General features: G+C 52.6%; 1 protein-coding gene across 4 annotated transcripts; it reads left to right on the top strand.

Moving 5' to 3' along the window:
• The first annotated feature begins 1,047 nt into the window (after nt 1-1,047).
• Nucleotides 1,048-23,688, top strand: LOC132805795 (gametocyte-specific factor 1-like). Of its 4 annotated transcripts, none has more exons than XR_009640954.1 (7): nt 1,048-1,251; nt 5,918-6,044; nt 14,716-14,796; nt 16,449-16,518; nt 18,449-18,674; nt 22,729-22,757; nt 23,466-23,515. XR_009640954.1 is itself a non-coding variant. In XM_060821069.1 (7 exons), exons 1-7 carry the CDS (start codon nt 1,150-1,152, stop codon nt 23,505-23,507), a joined length of 582 nt encoding a protein of 193 aa, XP_060677052.1. In that variant the 5' UTR covers nt 1,048-1,149; the 3' UTR covers nt 23,508-23,688. The 4 variants fall into 4 exon arrangements, 3 of the variants coding, with proteins under 3 accessions (XP_060677052.1, XP_060677051.1, XP_060677053.1); XM_060821069.1 differs by having other exon boundaries at nt 18,449-18,579; nt 23,466-23,688; XM_060821068.1 differs by having other exon boundaries at nt 18,449-18,634; nt 23,466-23,688.
• Nucleotides 23,689-24,542: the final 854 nt, after the last annotated feature.

Here is a 24,542-nt window from a genome sequence, read left to right as displayed (position 1 = left end):
CCCCCCCCTCACCCCACTCCCCCCCCCACCCCACTCCCCCCCCTCACCCCACTCCCCCCCCTCACCCCACTCCCCCCCCTCACCCCACTCCCCCCCCCTCACCCCACTCCCCCCCCCTCACCCACTCCCCCCCCCTCACCCCACTCCCCCCCCCCCTCACCCCACTCATCCCCTCATCCCCCTCCTCCCCCTCATGCCCCTCCTCCCCCTCTGGCCATGCTAAATTGTCCCATAGTGCCCAGGGATGTGCAGGTTAGGGTGGATTGGCCATGCTAAATTGTCCCATAGTGCCCAGGGATGTGCAGGTTAGGGTGGATTGGTCATGCTAAATTGTCCCATAGTGCCCAGGGATGTGCAGGTTAGGGTGGATTGGCCATGCTAAATTGTCCCATAGTGCCCAGGGATGTGCAGGTTAGGGTGGATTGGCCATGCTAAATTGTCCCATAGTGCCCAGGGATGTGCAGGTTAGATGCATTCGTCAATGGAAATGTAGTCAATGGAGTAATAGGATCGGGGAATGGGTGGGTTGCTCTTCAGAGGGTCAGTGTGCACCTTCTGGGCTGAATGGCCTGTTTCCACACTGTTGGGATTCCATGAACAGTCTCAGAGCTGAGGAGTCTCTGATGGGACCAATCTCCCTTGAGACCCGAGGATCTGGATCGTGGTCTTTGAAGGATCTGGTTAGAGCAGAGAGGGAGCAGTTGTTCTTGTTGGCCGAGGAACACTGATTGAAGGCGACTGGTAAATGGAGTGACAGTGACACAGCCCGGGGTTTGGATCTGCAATGCGCTGCCTGCGAGTGCAATGGAAGGCAGATTCAGATGACCCCTTGAGAAGGTGATGGGCTCATTCTCCGAACCCAAGTGAAGCGTCGGGTTCGGGGAAAGGGCAGGGGGAGCGGCTTGTGTTGCATTATTCCTTCAGAAAGCTGGCCCGGACATGACGGGATACGTGTCTTCCTCGTTGCAACTGTTCCACGACCTTTTTTTGTATTGAATATCTGTGAGGCATTTCTGTGAAACGTTGCATTGCTTTTAACCATGAAATGCTGACTGAGTGCATGCCCATTGTGCTCGTCAGGCTGCAGGAGGCCTGGCAGTTCCTTTGCCTGCTTCCTTCCCCCAGTAATTGTGCTGTGTCATCTTCAGAATGAGTTCCATTGATCCCGATGACCTCCTGCAGTGTCCCTATGACCAGAGCCACCGCATCCGAGCTTGCAGATTTCCCTACCACCTGGTGAAATGCAGGAAGGTAAGCCTCTGAGTTTCTGACTGTACCCTGCCGTGGTCTAGCGCTTGCAGCCACTTGCTGCCTTCTGGATAATTTGCTATCCCAACGTGCCCTCGGGCAGCGTTTCCTCAGGCAGACGACTGGAGCTTGCCGAAACCGGTTTTGAGGAGGGAAGAGAGGTGTGGGAGGGGATTCCCGAGCTCAGGATGTCACCAGCCCAAATGACTGCCTGTGCTGGGGGCAATAAAAACCGGGGATAAAGGATGGCATGAAAGAGTTGGAAGTCCCTCCTGAGGGTTGTGGGGCTGGCAGCGAGAGAGAGAGGTGTTAACTACAAGGGAGCTTGTTCCAGCACTGCTCATTCTCAGGGTAAGAGCCATGGTTGCGGAGGCTAATATGGGATCAGAATCAGTCTTTTGTACTGCTAGCCCTTTTTGAAGGACCACGGATTGGAGAAAAGGGTTGGGAATCCTCCGAAACCTCTTGTTCCTTCTTGGACTAATACCCCTGCTTTTGTAGTTGGTGTGTGTCGTTCTGAGGCGCGAGGTTACCTGAGCCTTACAAACCAGCCTCGACACATGTCCTGCTGCTTTTGAACATCCCCACACAAACCGAGGTCTTTCGGCCTCTGTGCGCTCCTCTGCCCTGAAGTCTCGCATGCCTCTCCACATCCCTATTGCCAAGATCTTCCACCTCTCACTTCTCAGCTTCTGCCCCCCACCGTGAGCCCATTCTGCGAACCTGCCAGTGCCCTGTCACAGAGGGCTCATATCACTTTCCTCGTTTGTTAAGCCTCCAGGTTCGGTACCGTTTGCAAATGTTCAATTTGCATTTCCTGTTTTTGGGAAGCGTCAGGTCTCGTGGAAGGCCGCTGTCTGCCGTTTTCCGATTTGGAAAGCAGCCATTTACCAGCATTTCCTGTCCTTCAGCTCACTGGCCCTCCAAAGCCAACACTGACTGTTCTGTTACAGGAGTCTCCCATTTTATTAACCCTCGCCTTTTTGTCTGGGGTTTTGGCAAACACTTTCTTAAAATCCGGAGCGAAGCATCCATGTCATTCCTGCAGCGCCGCTCCCTGTGAGGTAAAGGGTATATGGATGATGCATGTCAGGCGCATTCTTCAACCAGCTGTATAAATGTGAGACCCATCATCTGACTGTACTGAGTGGATACTCACCTGGTCTGGATAGCTTGTACCTTTGCAGGAAGTAATGGGAGAGATGATCGCAGGCAGGCTTGTTATAGAGTCACAGAGATGTACAGCACAGAAATAGACCCTTCGGTCCAACCCATCCATGCCGACCAGATATCCCAACCCAATCTAGTCCCACCTGCCAGCATCCGGCCCATATCCCTCCAAACCCTTCCTATTCATATACCCATCCAAATGCCTCTTAAATGCTGTAATTGTCCCAGCCTCCACCACTTCCTCTGGCAGCTCATTCCGTACACGTACCACCCTCTGTGTGAAAACGTTGCCCCATACATCTCTCTTTATATCTTTCCCCTCTCACCCTAAACCTATGCCCCTCTAGTTCTGGACTCCCCCCATCCCAGGAACAGGCCCTTCGACCCTCCAAGCCTGAGCTGATCCAAATGCACTGTCTAAACCTGTTGCCCAATTCCTAAGCATTTGTATCCCTCTGCTCCCCACCTACTCATGCGTCTGTCCAGACACATCTTAAATGAATCTACCGTGCCTGCCTCTACCACCTCTGCTGGCAACGCGTTCCAGGCACCCACCACCCTCTGTGTGAAGTACTTGCCGCGTGTGTCCCCCTTAAACTTTCCACCTCTCACCTTGAAAGTGTGACTTCTCGTTATTGAATCCTTCATCCTGGGAAACAGCTTGTCTCTACCCACCCTGTCTATACCCTTCATGGTTTTGTAAACCTCAATCAGGTCCCCTCTCAATCTCCTTTTTTCTAATGAAAACAATCCTAACCTACTCAACCTCTCTTCATAGCTAGCACCTTCCATACCAGGCAACATCCTCGTAAACCTTCTCTGCACCCTCTCCAAAGCGTCCACATCCTTTTGGTAATGTGGCAACCAGAACTGTACACAGTATTCTAAATGCGGCCGAACCAATGTCTTGTACAATTTTAACATGACCTGCCAGCTCTTATACTCAATCCCCCGTCCGATGGAGGCAAGCACACCATATGCCTTCTTGACCACTCTATCCACCCGCGCAGCAACCTTCAGGGTACAATGGAACTGCACTCCCAGATCTCCCACACCCATCAACTTTTCCCAAGGCTCTTCCATTCATTGTATAATTCGCTCTAGAATTAGACTTGCCAAAATGTATCGCCTCACATTTGTCTGGATTGAAATCCATCTGCCACTTCTCCACCCAACTCTCCAGTCTATCTATACCCTCCTGTATTCTCTGACAGTCCATTATGCTTTCTGCTACTCCACCAATCTTCGTGTCATCTGCAAACTTACCAACAGTGCCCTCTTCCAGATCATTTATGTATATTACAAACAGCAGTGACCCCAACACTGACCCATGTGGAACACCACTGGTCACCTTTCTCCATTTCGAGAAACTCCCTTCAACTACTACTCTCTGTCTCCTGTTGCTCAACCAGTTCTTTATCCACTTAGCTAGAACACCCAGCACACCATGTGACTTCACTTTCTCCATTAGTCTACCAATGGGGAACCTTATCAAACACCTTACTAAAGTCCATGTATATGACATCAACAGCCCTTCCTTCATCTATCACCTTGGTCACTTCCTCAAAGAACTCCATTAAGTTGGTAAGGCACAATCTACCCAAAGTTGCCTATCACTGATAAGTCTTCGAGTAAAAAATGAGGTCTGCAGATGCTGGAGATCACAGCTGCAAATGTGTTGCTGGTCAAAGCACAGCAGGTTAGGCAGCATCTCAGGAATAGAGAATTCGACGTTTCGAGCATAAGCCCTTCATCAGGAATAAGAGAGAGAGAGCCAAGCCGGCTGAGATAAAAGGTAGGGAGGAGGGACTAGGGGGAGGGGCGATGGAGGTGGGATAGGTGGAAGGAGGTCAAGGTGAGGGTGATAGGCCGGAGTGGGGTGGGGGCGGAGAGGTCAGGAAGAGGATTGCAGGTTAGGAGGGCTTATCACTGATAAGCCCATTCTTTTCTAAATATAAATAGATACTATCCCTCAGTACCTTCTCCAGCAATTTTCCCACCACTGACGTCAGGCTCACTGTAGTTACCCGGAATATCCCTACTACCCTTCGTGTACAGGGGGACAACATGAGCAACCTTTCAGTCCTCTGACACCTCACCTGTATTTAAGGATGCCACAAAGATATCTGTCAGGGCCCCAGCTATTTCCTCTCTCGCCTCCCTCAGCAACCTGGGATAGATCCCATCTGGTTATTATCCACCTTAATAACCTCTAGCCTACCCAGTCCATCTTCCCTATTTATGCCAACGTGATCCAGACTCATCAAACTTCTATCTCTAATCTCAACATTTATCGTGTTCCTCTCCTCAGTGAACACTGATGTAAAGTAATCATTCACAATCTCCCCCATTCACTCAGGTTCGACACACAGCCTTCCTTCATTATCCTTTAGTGGACTCATCCTTTCTCTAGTTACCTACTCGCTTCTTATATAAGAATGAAAGGCTTTGGAATCTACAGGTTATTCCTCAACAGCTTCCTTTTGCACTGTAATGAATCAGTGATGTTATCTCAACCGAGAGGCAATGCCTTTGACAGTGCAGCATTCCCTGGCACTGCGCTGAAGCATGGGAGTAGATTTGTTTTTGTTCACCTGAGACCCCAATCCCTGATTCAGGTGAGAGTGCTCCTCATTCCACTGATGGAATGAATCCCAACGAAACACTCGGGGCCATTTCTGTTCCGATCTCTTTGGCTTTATGACTCGCTGAGTATGGACCTAATGGGGTTCGCCTCGAAACTTCGACTTCCCATCTCCTCAGATGCTGTCTGACCTGCTATTCTCCTCCAGCTTCATGTCTATCGACTCTGTTTCTGTCGTATCCGTCTGTGTCATGGATTTCTGGAACAGGGGAATGTTCACATGTTTAACAATTGGGCATTCCATTCATTTTCACAAACCTTTTATACAAAAACAGCATGCAGTTGGAATCAAAAATGTCCCACTCTGTCTAGCTGGCTCCCTCTGAATGTTATTGAGCTGGGATAATGCCCAACCAAACCAAGCATGCCAACTGCTGATAACATGTCACCAGTCAGAAGAACCCTTGAATTGTCGTCTTAATTGGCACCGTTAGTCTCTGGGCAGGGAGACCTAGCCCTCACCTTACCTCTGGCAAAATACCACGGAGAGTTATTGCGGTTGGAAGTCCTATTAATTTGCAGCCCAATCTCTTGAGAGAGCTGGAACCTTGAAGTAAAAGCCTGAGGCCTTTGAGAAATAGTGCAGTTAAACATAATTATGTTACTGTAAAATTAGTGGGGTTTTCTTCCTTCAGTTTTCAAAGTGGAGGCTGGAATTCCTGAGAGAAAGTGCCAAGTAATTTGTTCACATCAAATGAAAGGCACAAGCAAGATTTGACATTGAGGTTTTTATTCGAAATATTTTTACTATTTCATTCCGAGGTTTGTGGGCAGGAACTGTTTTGGATGCAGGCTTTTCACCGACCAACTGGTCCTGAATTAAATGGTTTGTTTCTGCGATGGCTTCACCGCCAGAATTTTCCAGATAAGGCTCGGAATTTGGAGTCCTGTCCTTTCAATGCAAGACACCGGATCCCAAAAGCAGAGATGAAGCACCATATCACTGTTTGTGTCGACAAGAAGGTGATTGAGGAAGATTTTGGTAAGAACCCATGTTAGATTTGAGGGTGGTTCAACTTTTCTTAATCCTTCTGTGAAACTGTTGGATGTTTTGGTTCGGGCTAGACCATGTATTTAATCTGTTGGTGGGACGTGGGTGTCGCTGGCTGGGCCCAGCGTTTATGACCCGTCCCTAGTCGCCCCTTAAGAAGGTGGGAGTGGTCAGCTGCCTTCTTGAACCGCTAGATAGACCCACAATGCCTTTAGGGAGGGAATTCCAGGATTGTGACCCAGCGGCAGTGAAGGAACGCCAATATGTTTCCAAGTCAGGATGAGGGGGTGGTGTTCCCATGTATCTCCCGCCCATGTCCTTCTCGATGGAAGTAGTGGTGGGTTTGGCAGGTGATGTCTGAGGGTCTTTGATGCAGTTCTGCAGTGGGCTGTGTTCTTGCAGAGATGTGCCTGTCTGCCCGAGGTCACCAGCAGTTTGGAGGAAACGTCTGTGTTTACCAGAATCCCCCTCCAACCTTGGGTCAGTTCCTGCCTCAGCTTTAGCTGCTCACCCAGCCTCGACCTGCTCCAGCGGTCTGAATGAAACAGCCACTTCCATGATTACCCTTCCATTTGCAGGACGCAGGAGCACTCCAGATTGGCCCAGCAGTTATTGTGCGTCCCACAATCATGTGTCGGCCAGTCCAGGTTAGGACAGCAGGTTTCCCTCCCTAAACGGCATTCATGAACCAGCTGGGCTTGTCCAACCATCGACAATGGTTCAGGGTCATCATGAGACCAGCTTTTCGCAGTGAGTTTGAATTTCTCCAGCGGCCAGGGTAGGATTTGATCCCTTGTCCCCAGGGCATTAGCCTGGGGTCTCTGGATTACTAGTCCAGTGTGCTTACCACTACACCATTAGCTCCCCTCATCTTTTCACTGCACCTGTCGGCATGATGATCATGGAGAGTTCACGGCACAGATAAAGAGGCCAGTTCGGTGGGCGCCGGCTGAATCCCACTTGGCAGCCTTTGGCGCCCTGCAGTTTCCGAGACAGCTCCAGACCCCTCTGAAACGTGTTGGGCGTTTCTGCCTCTACTAACTCTTCAGGCAGTGAGCTCTGGATCCTGACCTTTATCTCCCTCTGATCGTTCTGCTGATCAGTCTAAACCTATCTGTGCCCTTTGGTCCCTGACCTCTCTGCTAAGGGAAATGGACCCTTCCCGTGCACACACTCCTTTCCACCTCACAACTTTGTACATCGCCATCAAATCTTCCCTTAGCCTGCTCTGTTCTTTTGAAGAATGTTGCTGGGTAATCTCATCTTTCCTGTCTTTTTCCAGTCCTGCTAACTTCCAAATAAATCTCCTTGATACCCTCTCCGGTACCACCTTGTCATTTCTGTGAGCAGAGCTGCATCCAGCAGTTGTAGCCTAACTAATGATTGATTCAGTGCTAGACTAAGCTCCCTGCTCACATATTCTGCACATCAGGATTCCAAGTGCTGACTGAACTTCCCTATCCCTCTGTCTGCTCATGACAGGGATCTGGGGGCAATGCCTTTGTGCGCCCCCCCCCCCCCCCCCCCCCCCCCACCCCCCCCCCCCCCACTTTCTCCACATCTCTGTGTTCGCCCATTAATTGAGTCATCCCTTCAGAAGTCTGACCTCCAGAAATGTGTCACCTCGAGTTTTCCTAGATCAAATTCTGCAGCTGTCCTTCTCACACTCAACTGCACGGCCGATTCTTGGGTCATCTGAAAATGTCCTCTTCAGGCCCCCCCCCCCGCCCCAATGTTTCCACCCATATTGTTAATATAAACCATAAAACAGCAGTTTGCCTCGTCTTGACCCTGAGGAACTTGTTAAAAACTGTGCTTTCTTAAAAACAAAATTCCACGTCAACCACATTAACTGCAGTACCCTCATCCATCCTCCTCGTTACCTGCTGAAAAAGTTCCATCAACTCGGAGGGCCGACAAGGGGGGAGGCTACTCTGGACTTGGTGTTTGATTTAGTTGCAGGGGAGCACTTTGGAGAGAGTGACCATAATTCAGTTATGTTTAGTTGAGCGATGGAAAGGGATCGGTACATACCACAGGTCAAGAGTTATCGATGGGGCAAGGGCAATTACAATGCGATTAGGCAAGAATTAGGAGGCATAGAATGGGATAGGAAAATGCAGGAGATGCAGACAATGGAAATGTGGAGCTGGTTTAAGGAACAGATATTGTGTGGCCCTGTCAAGCAGGGAGGGAGTGATAAGGTACGGGAACCGTGGTTTACTACAGAAACTGCATCTCTTCTTAAGCAGAAGAAGGAGGCTTATGTGTTGATGAGACGACATGGTCCAGATGAGGCAATAGAGAGTTACAGATCAGCTGGGAAGGATTTAAAGAGAGAGTTAAGAAGAGCAAAGAGAGGACATGATCAGTCTTTAGCAAATAGAATGAAGGAGAACCCTAAAGCTTTCTATAGGTCTGAGAGGAATAAAAGGATGACTAGGGTAGGAATAGGGTCAGTCAAAGACAGAAGTGGGAAGTTGTGTGTGGACCCTGTGGAGATCGGAAAGGTGCTAAACGAATATTTCTCATCGGTTTTCACTCGGGAAAAGGAGAGTATTGTAGAGGAGAAGAATGAGGTATAAGATATTAGACTAGAAAGGATTCAAGTCAGTTACGAAGAGGTGCTATCAATTCTAGAAGGAGTGAAAGTAGACAAGTCCCCTGGGCCAGATGGGATTTATCCGGGCATTCTCTGGGAAGCTAGGGAGGAGATAGCAGAGCCTTTGGCTTTCATCTTTGAGTTGTCATTGTCTACAGGTTTAGTACCAGAGGACAGGAGGATTGCAAATGTTGTGCCCTTGTTCAAGAAGGGCAGTAGAGATGACCCAGGTAATTATAGACCAGTGAGCCTGACTTCTGTTATAGGAAAGGTTTTGGAAAGGATTATAAGAGATAAGATTTATAATCATCTAGCAAGCAACAGTTTGATTGCAGAGAGTCAACATGGTTTCGTTAAGGGCAGGTCATGTCTCACAAGTCCCATTGAGGTTTTCGAGAAGGTGACCAAGCATGCAGATGAGGGTAGGGCAGTTGAGGTGGTGTACGTGGACTTCAGTAAAGCCTTTGATAAGGTTCCACATAGTAGGCTGTTGGAGAAAACGCAGAGACATGGAATTGAGGGTGATTTAGCAGTTTGGATTAGAAACTGGCTTTCTGAAAGAAGGCAGCGAGTGGTGGTTGATGGAAAATATTCAGCCTGGAGTCCGGTTACTAGTGGGTGTGCCACAAGGATCTGTTTTGGGACCACTGCTGTTTGTCATTTATAAAATGATTTAGATGCAGACATAGGTGGATGGGTTAGTAACTTTACAGATGACACTAACGTCGGTGGAGTAGCGGACAGTGTGGAAGAATGTTACAGGTTGCAGGGGGACTTGGATAAACTGCAGGATTGGGCTGACAGGTGGCAAATGGAGTTCAATGCAGCTAAGTGTGAGGTGATGCACTTTGGGAAGAATAACAGGAAGGCAGAGTACTGGGTCGGTGGAGAGATTCTTGGTAGTGTGGATGTGCCGAGGGATCTTGGAGTCCATGTACATAAATCCCTGAAAGTTGCCACCCAGGTGGATAGTGCTGTTAAGAAGGCAAACAGTGTGTTAGGTTTCATTCATAGAGGGATTGAGTTCTGGAGCCGCAATATCATGCTGCAACTAGACAAAACGCTGGTGCGGCCACACTTGGAATATTGTGTACAATTCTGGTCCCCATATTTCGGGAAGGATATGGAAGCATTGGAAAAGGTGCAGAGGAGATTTACCAGGACATTGCCTGGTCTGGAGGGAAGGTCTTATGAAGAAAGGCTGAGAGACTTGAACCTGTTCTCATTGGCAAGAAGAAGGCTAAGGGGGGATTTGATAGAGACATACAAGACGAATAGAGGATTAGATAGGGTAGACAGTGAAAGTCTTTTTCCAAGGATGATGATGTCAGCGTATACGAGGGGGCATAACTACAGATTGAGGGGTGATAGATTTAAGACAGATGTCAGAGGCAGGTTCTTTACACAGAGAGTGGTAAGGGCGTGGAATGCCCTACCTGCTAATGTAGTTAACTTAGCCATATTAGGGAGATTTAAACAATCCTTGGATAAGCACATGGATGATGATGGGATAGTGTAGGGGGAGGAGCTGAGAATAGTTCACAGGTCGGCGCAACATCGAGGGCCGAAGGGCCTGTCCTGTGCTGGATTGTTCTATGTTCTAACTTTGTCAGGCACGATCTTCCCTTAATAAATTCGTATGGACTATCCTTGATTAATCTGTGCCTTTCCAAACGACTCTTTATCCTGTCTCTGACTTGGGTCCACTCATCTGCCCCCGACTGCCGTGAGCCTGATTTGGATCTATTTTGTCTGTCCCTGTGCCTGTTTGGAAACAAAGGTACAACATTAGCAGTCCTCCAATTCACAGGCCCCGTGCCAGTGGGAAATAATGGTCAGAACAGCTGCTGTTACCTCCCTCGCTTCTGTAACAGCCAGGGGAAGGGAGCATTTCATCTGACCCTGGCAGTTTATCTGGGATGCTAATCCCGTTAATGCTGCTACCCTCCCTATGTCCATAATGCCAAGGCGCAGAGGGCAATGGACAAGGAGATGGTGCAACAGTGGTCATGTTACTGGCTGAGCCAGCCCAAGAGACCCAGGCTAGGGGACACAGGTTTCAAATCCCAAGTTTCCATTCAGTTCATAAGTCTGGACTGGAAAGCTAGGTTTGGTACTGGTGACCATGCCAACCATCGATTGTAAAAGCCCATCTGGTTCCCTAATGTCTTTCAGAGTGTTCATTCCGCCATGCGTATCTGGTCTGGTCTGGCCTATGTGATCCCACACCCACTCCCACTCCCACTCATAACCACCATCTGCAATGGCCGCTCAGTTCAAGGGCAGTTGGAGGTGGGCAACAAAGACTGGCCTGGCCAGCAATGGTCCCATTCCCTGGGAGCAGAGCCCACAGCTGCTCCCGAGGCGTGTTATAATATCTCTGAGCAGGCGGCTTAGGAAGTGACTGCAAAGTAAGTGGCCAGCTCCTTTCTCAAGCACGCCTTCAGTGGTTACGCTGTCAGCCATGACGGACATGCCAAAGTGACTTTCACCTTTAAGACAACAACAGGGAGTCCACATTCAAGTCGGATTCATGTTCTGCGAGTAACCGGCTTCTGCCTGACATAAGCACCCCCTCCCCCACCCCCCACCCCAATGACCCACAGGGGCACTGTCAGTGTAGAGTGCTTTTGTTTTGCCCAGTCCCTGCAATCACTGGTTAGTGCGTGCAGCCTCATCCTCTGAATGCTTTTACAAAATCACAGCACGTCCAGTTAGTCTCTCAATCCTGAGACCGTGCATCTCTCTCGCTGTCGCACTCTCGCTCACTCACTCTCCTGCGCACACTCGCCCTTACGCCCTCACTCTCTCGCTCAAACTCTTGTGCTCTCGCGCTCACTCACGCTTTCACTCGCGCGTTCTCGCTCACTCTCGCTCTCTCACTCACGCGCTCTCTCACTTGCACACTCTCTCACTCGCGCTGCTCTCTCTCTCTCTCACACGCGCTCTTGTGCTCACGCTCTCTCACTCACGCGCTCTCTCTCGCACTCTCCCCTTGCTCTCCCTCTCTCTCACTCGCGCTGCTCTCTCACTCGCGCTGCTCTCTCACTCGCGCTGCTCTCTCACTCGCGCTGCTCTCTCTCGCGCGCTCACGCTTTCTCACACACGCGCTCTCTCGCTCGCACTCTCCCCCTCGCTGTCTCGCTCACTCGCTCACTCACTCTCACTCTCACTCGCGCGCTCTCACTCGCGCGCTCTCACTCACGCGCTCTCACTCCCGCTCTCTCTCATTCACGCGTTCTCACTCGCGCACTCTCTCTCACTCGCACCCTCACGTTCTCGCTGTCGCTCACTTTCGCTCTCGTGCTCTCGCTCGTGCTCGCTTTCTCACTCGCGCTCTCTCTCTCTCTCTCTCGCGCTCTCACTCTGTTTCTCGCACTCTCTCTCGTGGTCTCGCTCGCGCTCTCTCGCTCACGCGGTCTCTCATGCCGTCACTCACGCGGTCTCTCTCGTGCTTTCTCGCTCGCACTCTCTCACTCGCGCTCAGTCTCTCATGTACACTCTCTCACACTCGCTCCCTCTCGCGTTCTCGCTCACGGTCTCTCGCTCACGCTCTCTCACGCACACGCTCTCTCACTCTCTCTCTCTCACGCTCTCACTCTGTTTCTCGCACTCTCTCTCGTGGTCTCGCTCGCGCTCTCTCGCTCACGCGGTCTCTCATGCCGTCACTCACGCGGTCTCTCTCGTGCTTTCTCGCTCGCACTCTCTCACTCGCGCTCAGTCTCTCATGTACACTCTCTCACACTCGCTCCCTCTCGCGTTCTCGCTCACGCTCTCGCTCATGGTCTCTCTCGCACGCTCTCATGCTCTCTCGCGGTCTCTTTTCGCGGACTCTCTCACTCTCGCGCTCTCTCTCACGCTTGCGCTCTCACTCTCACGCTGCCTCACTCACTCTCACTCACGCTCGCTCCCTCTCGCGCACCCTTGCGCGCTCTCGTATGCTGTCTCTCTCTCGCGCTCTCTCGCTCACTCACGCTCTCTCTCGCGCTCTCTGTCTCGTGCTCTCTCACTCACGCTCTCGTGCTCTCTCTCATTCTCTCACTCTCACTCTCTCAGACTCGCGGTCTCTCTCGCGCTCGCTCAGGCGCTCACTCTCACTCGCTCTCTTGCTCGCATTCTCTCTCGTACGCTCTCTCGCTCTCACTCTCTCGTTCGCACTCTTGGTCTCACTCGTGCTCTCTCTCTCTCTCGCTTTCTCTCTCTCGCTTTCTCTCTCTCGCTTTCTCTCTCTCGCTTTCTCTCTCTCGCTTTCTCTCTCTCTCTGTCACACTCTCAATCTCTCTCTCAATCTCGCATTCTCTCTCTCAATCTCGTGCTCTCTCTCGCGCGTTCTCTCTCTCTCTCGCGCGTTCTCTCTCTCTCGCGCGTTCTCTCTCTCTCGCGCGTTCTCTCTCGCGCGTTCTGTCTCTCTCTGTCACGCTCACTCTCGCGCTCTCTCTCGCGCTCTCTCTCACGCTCTCTCGCTCTCACTCTCTCTCGCGCGTTCTCTCTCTCTCGCGCGTTCTCTCTCTCTCGCGCGTTCTCTCTCGCGCGTTCTCTCTCGCGCGTTCTCTCTCTCTCGCGCGTTCTCTCTCTCTCGCGCGTTCTCTCTCTCTCTGTCACGCTCACTCTCTCGCGCTCTCTCTCGCGCTCTCTCTCGCGCTCTCTCTCGCGCTCTCTCTCGCGCTCTCTCTCGCGCTCTCTCTCGCGCTCTCTCTCGCGCTCTCTCTCTCGCTCTCTCTCACGCTCTCTCGTACGCTCTCTCGCTCTCACTCTCTCGCGCTCGCTCTCTCTCTCTCTCTCTCTCGCGCTCGCTTGGTCTCTCGATCTCTCGCGCTCTCTCTCTTGCGTTCTCTCTCTCTCGCGCGTTCTCTCTCTCTGTCACACTCTCAATCTCTCTCTCAATCTCGCATTCTCTCTCTCAATCTCGTGCTCTCTCTCGCGCGTTCTCTCTCTCTCGCGCGTTCTCTCTCTCTCGCGCGTTCTCTCTCTCTCGCGCGTTCTCTCTCGCGCGTTCTCTCTCTCTCGCGCGTTCTCTCTCGCGCGTTCTCTCTCGCACGTTCTCTCTCTCTCTGTCACGCTCACTCTCTCGCGCTCTCTCTCGCGCTCTCTCTCGCGCTCTCTCTCGCGCTCTCTCTCGCGCTCTCTCTCACGCTCTCTCGTACGCTCTCTCGCTCTCACTCTCTCGCGCTCGCTCTCTCTCTCTCTCTCTCGCGCTCGCTTGGTCTCTCGATCTCTCGCGCCCTCTCCCTCGCGCCCTCTCCCTCGCGCCCTCTCCCGCGCGCGCTCCCTCTCCCGCGCGCGCTCCCTCTCCCGCGCGCGCTCCCTCTCCCGCGCGCGCTCCCTCTCCCGCGCGCGCTCCCTCTCCCGCGCGCGCTCCCTCTCCCGCGCGCGCTCCCTCTCCCGCGCGCGCTCCCTCTCCCGCGCGCGCTCCCTCTCCCGCGCGCGCTCCCTCTCCCGCGCGCGCTCCCTCTCCCGCGCGCGCTCCCTCTCCCGCGCGCGCTCCCTCTCCCGCGCGCGCTCCCTCTCCCGCGCGCGCTCCCTCTCCCGCGCGCGCTCCCTCTCCCGCGCGCTCTCCCTCTCCCGCGCGCTCTCACTGTCTCTCTCGCTTTGTCTCTCTCGCTCTGTCTCTCGTGCTCTCTCTCGCTCTGGCTCTCGCTAACTCCCTCTCGCACTCTCGCCCTGGCTTTGGCTCTGGCTCTGGCTCTCGCGCTCGCTCGCTCGTTCTCTCTCTCTCTGTCTGTCTCCCACCTGGTGCTGGTTGAAGCTGACCCTCCCCATGCTTTGGGCAAGGGCACTCCTTCACGGTCACCTCAGCCAGGAGTGGGCATTGAGCCCTTGCAGTTGGCATCACACTCTTTACAAACCAACCATCCAGCCAACTGAGCTCCCAGCTTATGGAGGCAGGGTCATTGGGTATTTGTAACGTGGAGGTTGGTCGGTTCGTGTTTGGCAGGGGAACGGTGGGCTCTCGGGGATAAGAATTGAATGAGGTGAGCGTCTACACATGAAGACTGCGCACTGCTAATCCACACGCTTCTCATATTGGCGTTGCCAATAAGCCGCTCCCTTATCTTGCAGTTCGGAGTGCCCAGAGAAAACCCTGTGATATCCCAGCAAGTACCTGGCAGTGTCCGCCACTTGAAGAAGACTGGGAGAAAGGTCAGTGTGGAATTTCTTTGCTGCCATCTCGATTTCCTGCTGAAAATGTCCCGTGCTCACTTTCACTCCCCCTTTCAAGGCATCAACGCACCCTCTTGTCTGTGCTGCTGTATCACTTGAATTCACTCAGTGGTGAGCACTGCTGCCTCACCGCGCCAGGGACCCAGGTTCGATTCCACCCTCAGGCGACTGTCTGTGTGGAGTTTGCACATTCTCCCCGTGTCTGCGTGGGTTTCCTCCCACAGTCCAAAGATGTGCAGGTCAGGGTGGATTGGCCATGCTAAGTTGTCCCATTGTGCCCAGGGATGTGCAGGTTAGGGTGGATTGGCCATGCTAAATTGTCCCATAGTGCCCAGGGATGTGCAGGTTAGGGTGGATTGGCCGTGCTAAATTGTCCCATAGTGCCCAGGGATGTGCAGGTTAGGGTGGAACGGCTGTGCTAAATTGTCCCATAGTGTCCAGGGATGTGCAGGTTAGGGTGGATTGGCCATGCTAACTTGTCCCATAGTGCCCAGGGATGTGCAGGTCAGGGTGGATTGGCCATGCTAAATTGTCCCATAGTGCCCAGGGATGTGCAGGTTAGGGTGGATTGGCCGTGCTAAATTGTCCCATAGTGCCCAGGGATGTGCCTGCTATGTGGGTTGTGTGGAACACTCTTTGGTGGGTCCGTACAGATTCAGGGGGCTGAATAGCCTCTTTCCATACTGTCCAGATTCTATGATCTGTTGCCTTCCGTTCCTCAGGAGGCACATGAAAGAGCCAGCGGCCTGTCATGGAGTGAAGCTCCGGGGCCAGCGAGGCCTTCGCTGAAGGGATAGGGAGAGACTGTGCTAGCTGATGGGGTTGGGGGGTCATGGAGTGTGGGGAGCAGGAGCAAAGGAGAGGGGAGGTACATGGTGGGAGAGCAGGGAGGTGGGGTGGGAGAGTGGGAATGATGCCTGCAATTGCGTCCCAGGATGGAGGTGGGGGGCGTGGAACAGCTGAGAGAGAGCGGTTGGGTGTTAAGGGAAAGGGGGAAGAGTGGTGGATGAGAGGGGCTCATCGGGTAATTTTACAATGGAGGCAGCCCACCTGGTTGTTGTAGCCCGTCTGGGAGGTGGAGAAGGGAGAGAGGGAGAATATTCTGGGACTTGAACTCCTGCTCCCTGGAAAGCTGGAAGAGGATAACCATCTTCAGCTGCTTCCTCAATAGCGGGTGTTGACTGTCCTCCTGACTCGTCCTTTGTGAACAATTCCGTCATCTCCTCAAACCAGGGGTCAGTCCTCATTGTCTCTATTCTTTATTCAATCCTGATGGCTAGTGAGTCCTGTGTTCATTGTGTAACGTTTGCAAAGTCCCGTCACCTTGATGGATAAGCAATGATAAAGGAGTCCCTTCCTGTTGTGGTTCTGTTCGCCGAGCTGGGAATTTGTGTTGCAGACGTTTCATCCCCTGTCTAGGTGACATCCTCAGTGCTTGGGAGCCTCCTGTGAAGCGCTTCTGTGATATTTCCTCCGGCATTTGTAGGGATTTGTATCTTCATTCTGACCTGTGCATTGTGGTGTTGGATTTTACCAGAGTCCACACGCACCCAGCTTTGATCTCCAAGCGTATTCACTGCGAAGGGTTTGCAATTTCTTTTTAACCCTTTTGCTGTTTTCCTTGAAAACAGATGAGGAAGAAACGCCTGAAACGTTCATCTATGGCTACACCAATCTGAACAAAAACTGCATCAAAGCCAGGTACTGACCGTCCTCAAATGTTACAAGGATTGATTGTTGCTTGACGTTGCCTGTCTGCTGGGGGAAGCGTGTTGTCCCATTTTAATACTGCTTCATGTCACCAGTGTTTACAAGGTCATGGTGCTATCACCTGGTCGACAGACTGTGAAATCAATAAGATTTGGTGGGAGTGTGGGGGGGGGTGGTTTCCAGTCCTGATGCCAAGTCAAAGCTAGTTTTAAACCAGTTGTGAGGAGAGGGAGCACAGAGAAGGGGAATGTTCGATGAAAGTTAAATCATGAGAGCGGGAAAGGGGTTTGACAACTTTTGAAAGCTGACAATTCCCCAGGCCCAGATGAAATGTACCCTTGGATTAAAGCCCAGCAAGGGAAGACACAGCATACTCCAGTCCCCCCTCGCTACACACATAGCATTGTCCCCTCTCCGGCTGACCAGTAAATTAGATTAGATTAGATTACTTACCTAATGTGGAAACAGGCCCTTCGGCCCAACAAATCCACATCGACCTGCCGAAGCGCAACCCACCCCTACCCCTACATTTACCCCTTACCCCACATTACGGGCAATTTAGCATGGCCAATTTACCTGACCTGCACATCTTTGGACTGTGGGAGGAAACCGGAGCACCCGGAGGAAACCCACGTAGACACGGGGAGAACGTGCAAACTCCACACAGTCAGTCGCCTGAGGCAGGAAATGAACCCAGGTCTCTGGCGCTGTGAGGCAGCAGTGCTAACCACTGCGCCACCGTGCTGCCCACAAATATCCAGTCTGGTCCCACATTGTGTATCCAAGTTTTTTAAAAATAAAGGTCTGAGGATTTCGGCCTCTGAGACACTGAAGCCAGATCTCCTCCGTCTTCTGAATGAGAATAATCCACCTTCAATCCCCTTTGCGATGTCTTGCCTCAAATCCACATTGCCTGGTTCTGACCCCTTCTTTCCAATGGGAATCGTGCCTTTCTGTTCACCTCATTATCTTCTACACTTCAATTCGGTCTTTCCTTGGCTTGTTCTGTATCTGTGAAATCACAGCCTCCATCCCAGGCAACATCCTGGTGCATCTCCTCTGCACCCACTTCAGTGCTATCCCAATCTTCCTCTAGTGCGGGGACCAGAACCACGCCCAGTACTCCAGCTGGGGCCTGACTAGACTCCTGTCCAGCTCCAGCGTCACCTCCGTGCTCTCATAATAAAAGCAACATACCGTGGAGACTATAAATCTTTAACAAGCACAGAAAATACTGAAGAGACTCAGTAAGTCTGGCAGTATCTGTGGAGAGACCAAACCGTTTTGAGTTCAGCATGTCTCAGAAGAAGAGTAATTCTGAAGAGTCATACTGGACTTGAACCGTTAACTCTGTCTCTTTCTCTGTCCACAGTTGCTGTCAGACCAGCTGAGTTTCCCCACCGTTCTGTGGTTATCTCCCTGCTCTCGCGTCCTACCTCTCAGCTCAGTGAGGGCGGGAAGCCCATCTCATCAGGAGAGAGTGAGGACTGTAGATGCTGGAGGTCAGAGAGTGTATGCCAACTGGGAAAACGCAGCAGGTCAGGCAGCATCCGAGGAGCAGGAGAGGTGACGTTTCGGGCAAGAGCCCCTTCCTCAGGGATTTGTGATGAAGGGCTCTTGCCCGAAGCCCATTTCATCGACCTATCCAGCAATAATCACTGATCTGGGAATATCTCTGTCCCTCTGCGCTTCTCAGGACCTTGCCATTTCTCAAGTATCCCGTCGTCCTGTTCCTTCCCAAACTCACTGCCGCACACTGCGCTGGGTTCAGCTCCCATTTGTTACTGGTCTGTTAAACGCAGGCAGTGATTGAGCAGCAGGCCCTCCCTCCTGGGATCTGTTTCCATCGGTATCTGACTGTGGGAAGTGTAAAGGCTTTGCCCCTCGAGTAGCAGGAATGTCACTGTTGCCTCGTCTCCAGTTCTGTTTCAGCGTACGAAAGCAGCCACAACATTACAGCTGGGATAAGAGCCCCCAGATCTTTCCCAGAGCAGCTGTCCTCCTCAAGCGCCCGCGTGGGATCAATTCCGTTTGTCCGGCCTTGGAGAATTGGTGAGAGGAGAGCCAGAAAACGAGAGCAAATGCTGCATTTACGAACACAGACAGTGTAATTCCATTCATTTCCCTGTGGGATGTGGGCACCACCGGTAAGGTCAGATCTATTGTCTGCCTCTAATCGAACTGCGTGGCGCTCCCTCAGCCATTTCAGAGTGGGGTTCAGACTTTACCCCACGTTGCTGTGGGTCTGCAAGTCATGTTTCGGCCAGAACAGGTAAGGATGGCAGATTCAAAAGCAAGTTGTTGGAAAAACTCAGCAGGTCTGGCAGCATCTGTGGAGAGAAAGAAAACCATGTTCACGTTTCGGGTTCAGTGCCTTCTCAAGGGTCACGGACCCAAAGAACAAAGAACATTCCGGCCCAGGAACAGGCCCTTCGGCCCTCCAAGCCTGTGCTGACCCAGATCCTCTATCTACCTGTCACCTATTTTCTAAGGATCTGTATCCCCCTGCTCCCTGCCCATTCATGTATCTGTCTAGATACATCTTAAATGACGCTATCGTACCCGCCTCTACCACTTCCGCTGGCTACACTTTCCAGGCACCCACCATCCTCAGCGTAAAGCACTTCCCACACATATCTCCCTTAAACTTTTCCCCTCTCACCTTGAACTCATGACCCCCAGTAACTGAGTCCCCCCCACTCTGGGAAAAAGCTTCTTGCTATCCACCCTTTCTGTACATCTCATGATTTTGTAGACCTCAATCAGGTCCCCCCCTCAACCTCTGTCTTTCTAATGAAAATAATCCTAATCTACTCAACCTCTCTTCACAGCTCGTGTCCTCCATACCAGGGAACATCCTGGTGAAGCTCCTCTGCACCCTCTCCAAAGCATCCACATCCATTTGGTAATGTGGCCAGCAGAACTGTACCCAGTATTTCACCTGTGGCCGAACCAAAGTCCTATACAACTGGAACATGACTTGCCAACCCTTGTAGTCAATCCCCATCTGATAAAGGAAACCATGCTGTGTGCCGAAATGTTAACTCTGCTTTCTCTCTCCACAGATGTGCCAGACCTGCTGAGTTTCTCCAGCACTTTCTGTTTTGCTTTTTGATCTGCAGGTATTTGTTTTTGTTTTGCTTCAGCACGGCAGGTATCCCTTCCTGAAAGGAGATGAGTGAACCAGATGGAGTTCACAGCAATCGGTACATGGTCGCTGTTCAAAGGTTTCATTGAATTCAAATGTCGCCATCTTTGGGATTCGAACCCCTGTCCCCAGGATATGAGCTGACTGGTGCGATGACGTGACCACGACCTGTTGCATTACCCTGCTTTCTGTTCCTCAGCCTGCCTTGGAGATGCTTTTCCCACCCCCCAGTACCCGAGGACGTAAGGGGCTGTGGGGGTGGTGCTGCTGCTGCTGGGCTGGGTTTCCCATTTGACCCCGCGTTTCGACTCTTCTACACGACACCCCCGCCCCCCGCCCCCAAAAAAAGAAAACCATGTGTTCTGCCAGTTCTGCTCCCTTGTGCATCCCTGATCTTTATCTCCATTTGCCACCTCCAGTTGTTGGGAGTGGAACCCTTGGTACCCACCCTTGAGTCTTTGACTCACCTTGAGCGCAGGTTTGCGTGCGGCGGCTGTTTCTCTGTGGCGTGAATCGCCGAGTTTGCTGTCAAGCCGTTGTGCTGGAACCACGAGCTCACCAGAGAGGCCGCTGTCTCTCCTTGGCCGCAGCACGGTTAATGCTTCGGGGTTGGCGCGTGGGTCGGATCTGCCATCTTCGCCAGTGCTGTGACTGGCTTTGCTGCTGCAGGACCTGACCGTCTGTAGTTTCCAATCCCAGCCCACCGTGCCTTGCCAGCTGTTTCATAGACCTGTCTCCTTCATCCCACTCTCCCCTGTGCTTGCCAAACACGCAGGGGATAGGAAATTCCCTGGGTATGTCCTGGACATAAAAGGCAGGACAAATCCAACCCGGCCAATTACCGTCCCCATCGGTCTCCTCTCGATCATCAGGAAAGTGATGGAAGGGGTCACCAACAGGGCTATCAAGCAGCACCTGCTCAGCAATAACCTGCTCAGTGACGCCCAGTTTGGGTCCCACCAGGGTCACTCAGCTCCTGACCTCATTACAGCCTTGGGTCAAACATGGACAAAAGAGCTGAACTCCAGAGGGGAGGGGAGAGGGACAGCCCTTGACATCAAGGCGGCATTCGGCCGAGTGTGGCATCAAGGACCCCTGGCAAACCTGGAATCAATGGGTATCAGGGGGCAAACTCTCCGCTGGTTGGAGTCATACCTGGCACATAGGAAGATGGTTGTGGTTGTTGGAGGTCAGTCATCTCAGCTCCAGGACATCTCTGCAGGAGTCCCTCAGGGTAGTGTCCTGGGCCCAACCATCTTCAGCTGCTTCATCAATGACCTTCCCTCCATCATAAGGTCAGAAGTGGGGGATGTTCACTGATGATTGTACAGTGTTCAGCACCATTCGCAGCTCCTCAGGTACTGAAGCAGTTCATGTCCAAATGCAACAAGATCCGGGCAATACCCAGGCTTGGGCTGGCAAGTAACATTTGCGCCACACAAATGCCAGGCTCTGACCATCTCCAAAAAGCTCCCAAGCATTCCAGATGTCCACCGATTTTGGAAAACGTGCTTTTCCTCCCTCTGTCATCCGAACAGCCCTCCACTGCACCGCCTCCAGTCCCCGTTCCACTGCTCTCAACCTGCCTCCCTCCAAATGCAATCAACATAGAATCCGCCTTTGTCCTCATCTACCACCCACCAGTCTCCACATCCAACACATCATCCTTAAACACGAGACCCCCACCACCAACAACATCTCCCCTCCCCAGCCCTCTCTGCCTTCCGTAAGGAGTGTTCCCTTCGACAGTCCCTGATTCACACCACTCACCCCACTGCCAAACCCCCCCCCCCCGTACCTTCCCCTGGAACAGGAAAAGATGTAAAACCTGCCACCACACCACCCCCCTCACCCCCAAAAAGCCCCTCCAGGTGAGACAGAGGTTCACCTGCCTCTCTTCCAACCTAGTTTACTGCATCGGGGCTCCTGATGTGGTCTTCTCTACATCAGGGAGACTTGGGGAACGGCTCACCGAGTGTCACAGCCGGGCCTGCGGAGGCTGACCGGACCTCCCAGTCCCCGTCCATTCCAATTCCCCCTTCCCACTCCCTCTCTGACATGACCATCCTCGGCCTCCTCCATTGCCACAACAAACCAAACCGCAAATTGGAGGAACAACACCTCACCTTCCGCCGAGCCAGCCTCCAGCCCAGAGGACTCAACACGGAGTTCTCCAATTTCAAATCACCTCTCCCCCCCCCATTCCCCAACTCCCTTCCCAGCCCTTGACAGGAATGTGATGGAATACTCCCCACTTGCCCCTGGATGGGGGCAGCTCCAACAACACTCAAGAAGCTCCACACCATCCAGGACAAAGCAGCCGCTTGATTGGCCCCACATCCACAAACACCCCCTCCCTCCCCCCACCGACGCTCAGTAACAGCAGTGTGTACCATCCCCTCCCTCCCCCCACCGACGCTCAGTAACAGCAGTGTGTACCATCTACAAGATGCACTGCAGGAATTCACCAAAGATCCTCAGGCAGCACCTTCCAAACCCACCACCACTTCCATCTAGAAGGACAAGGGCAGCAGATACATGGGAACACCACCCCCTGCAAGTTCCCCTCCAAGCCCCTCACCATCCTGACTTGGAAATATATCGCTGTCCCTTCAGTGTCACTGGGTCAGAATCCTGGAATTCCCCTCCCTCAGGGCATTGTGGGTCAACCCACAGCACACACGGACTGCAGCGGGTCAAGATGGCAGCTCGCCCCCACCTTCTCAAGGGGGGCAACTAGGGACGGGCAGTAAATACTGAGCCCAGGCAGTGACCCCCACATCCCACAAGCGAATTAGATAAAAGTAGCAGGTTTCAGGAGGAAGAAACAGGAAAGCACTTGGTGGGTTGGATTGAATATAGAGGAGGGCAGAAATATATGGTCAGTGAGGCGTGGATGAATGAAGCAGAGTGAGGAGGCAGCAGAGACAGAACAGTGAAAGGGGGGCTTGTATGATCCGTCACTGAGGCATTCAAGCCCTGTGTGGGCTGAGAGACCGTCTCCTTGGATCTGCTACTAACTCGAGCCTCTCTCTCTGTGCTTTGGTTTTCAGGTATGACCTCGCAAGTGAAAGAACAGTCTGTGAGTATCCGGGTTGGCACATTCGCATCCTGTTTGAAATCCCAGGCTGGATTCTGCCAGCTCCACATGTTTGATGGTCATTTTTGATATTGGCTTATTGCACTTGTCCTGACTTTAAATTTGTGTCCCCAGAGCATGAGTCCACGAACACAACCATTATGCTGCTGTGCCTCATAGCATCCGCTGCTCAAGGTCAGGCTGAGCAGCACGGCAGCCCAGTGGTTAGCACTGCTGCCTGACAGCGCCAGGGACCTGGGTTCGATCCCCACCTCGGGGAGAATGCAGCACAGTCGCCAAAGATGTGCAGATTAGGGTGGATTGGCCAGGCTAAATTGTCCCATAGAGCCCAGGGATGTGCAGGTTACAGTGGATTGGCCATACTAAATTGTCCCATAGTGCCCAGGGATGTGCAGGTTAGGGTGGATTGGCCGTGCTAAATTGTCCCATAGTATCCAGGGATGTGCAGGTTAGGGTGGATTGGCCGTGCTAAATTGTCCCATAGTGCCCAGGGATGTGCAGGTTAGGGTGGATTGACCATGCTAAATTGTCCCATAGTGCCCAGGTATGTGCAGGTTAGGGTAGATTGGCCATGCTAAATTGTCCCATAGTGCCCAGGGATGTGCAGGTTAGGGTGGATTGGCCATGTTAAGTTGTCCTGTTGTGTCTACTCAATAACCCGTGCTCATTCCCTTTCTGCTTGTCTTTCAGCCCCCCTGGTGTGTTGAGGAGCCAGCTGAGAAGGGAACCTAATGGAAAAGGCAGTCGTGTTGCAGTTGGGGCTTGGGTCTGCAACTGAGTTTGTGTGCCGTGCTTTTGTTCCTGTCGCGTGTTGCAGGGCGCACTGCGGGAAACGGTGGAGAGAGTAAACTGTCAGTCGACCCGACTGACCTGTTACCAACAAAGTGAATCACGTTTTAATAGAGAATGTTGAATGGTCTCATTGGAACCAACCTGATTCATTCCCAAATGGCTTGTGCCACACGGGGGAGGTGGGGGGTGAGGGGCGAGGGGAGGCTGGTGTCGGGGCCTGTGAAGGTTTGCAATCCATGAAAGTGTTCTCCGATGTGGGGGGTGAGCAGGACAGTGCCATCTGGAGAATGTCCTGGTTTGCATTGGGTTGTCCCTGGCTGGGCCAGCGGTGATCGCTCCTGAATTGGCTTTGGGTTTCTGTAGTTTCCAATCTGCAGACGATGCCAAATCTGTGTACCTCACCCCCCTATTCCGGGCTGTGTACCTCACCCCCCTATTCCGGGCTGTGTACCTCACCCCCCTCACCCCCTCACCCCCCTATTCCGGGCTGTGTACCTCACCCCCTCACCCCCCTATTCCGGGCTGTGTACCTCACCCCCCTCACCCCCCTATTCCGGGCTGTGTACCTCACCCCCCTATTCCGGGCTGTGTTCCTCACCCCCTCACCCCCCTATTCCGGGCTGTGTACCTCACCCCCCTATTCCGGGCTGTGTTCCTCACCCCCCTCACCCCCCTATTCCGGGCTGTGTACCTCACCCCCCTATTCCGGGCTGTGTACCTCACCCCCCTCACCCCCCTATTCCGGGCTGTGTACCTCACCCCCCTATTCCGGGCTGTGTACCTCACCCCCCTATTCCGGGCTGTGTACCTCACCCCCCTATTCCGGGCTGTGTTCCTCACCCCCCTATTCCGGGCTGTGTACCTCACCCCCCTATTCCGGGCTGTGTACCTCACCCCCCTATTCCGGGCTGTGTTCCTCACCCCCCTATTCCGGGCTGTGTACCTCACCCCCCTATTCCGGGCTGTGTACCTCAC

The sequence above is a fragment of the Hemiscyllium ocellatum genome, chromosome X (genome assembly GCF_020745735.1).
Source record: "Hemiscyllium ocellatum isolate sHemOce1 chromosome X, sHemOce1.pat.X.cur, whole genome shotgun sequence".
NCBI classification, from domain to species: Eukaryota; Metazoa; Chordata; class Chondrichthyes; order Orectolobiformes; family Hemiscylliidae; genus Hemiscyllium; species Hemiscyllium ocellatum.
Note: the sequence above shows the minus strand (reverse complement) of the source record. Positions and strands in the feature narration are given on the sequence as shown.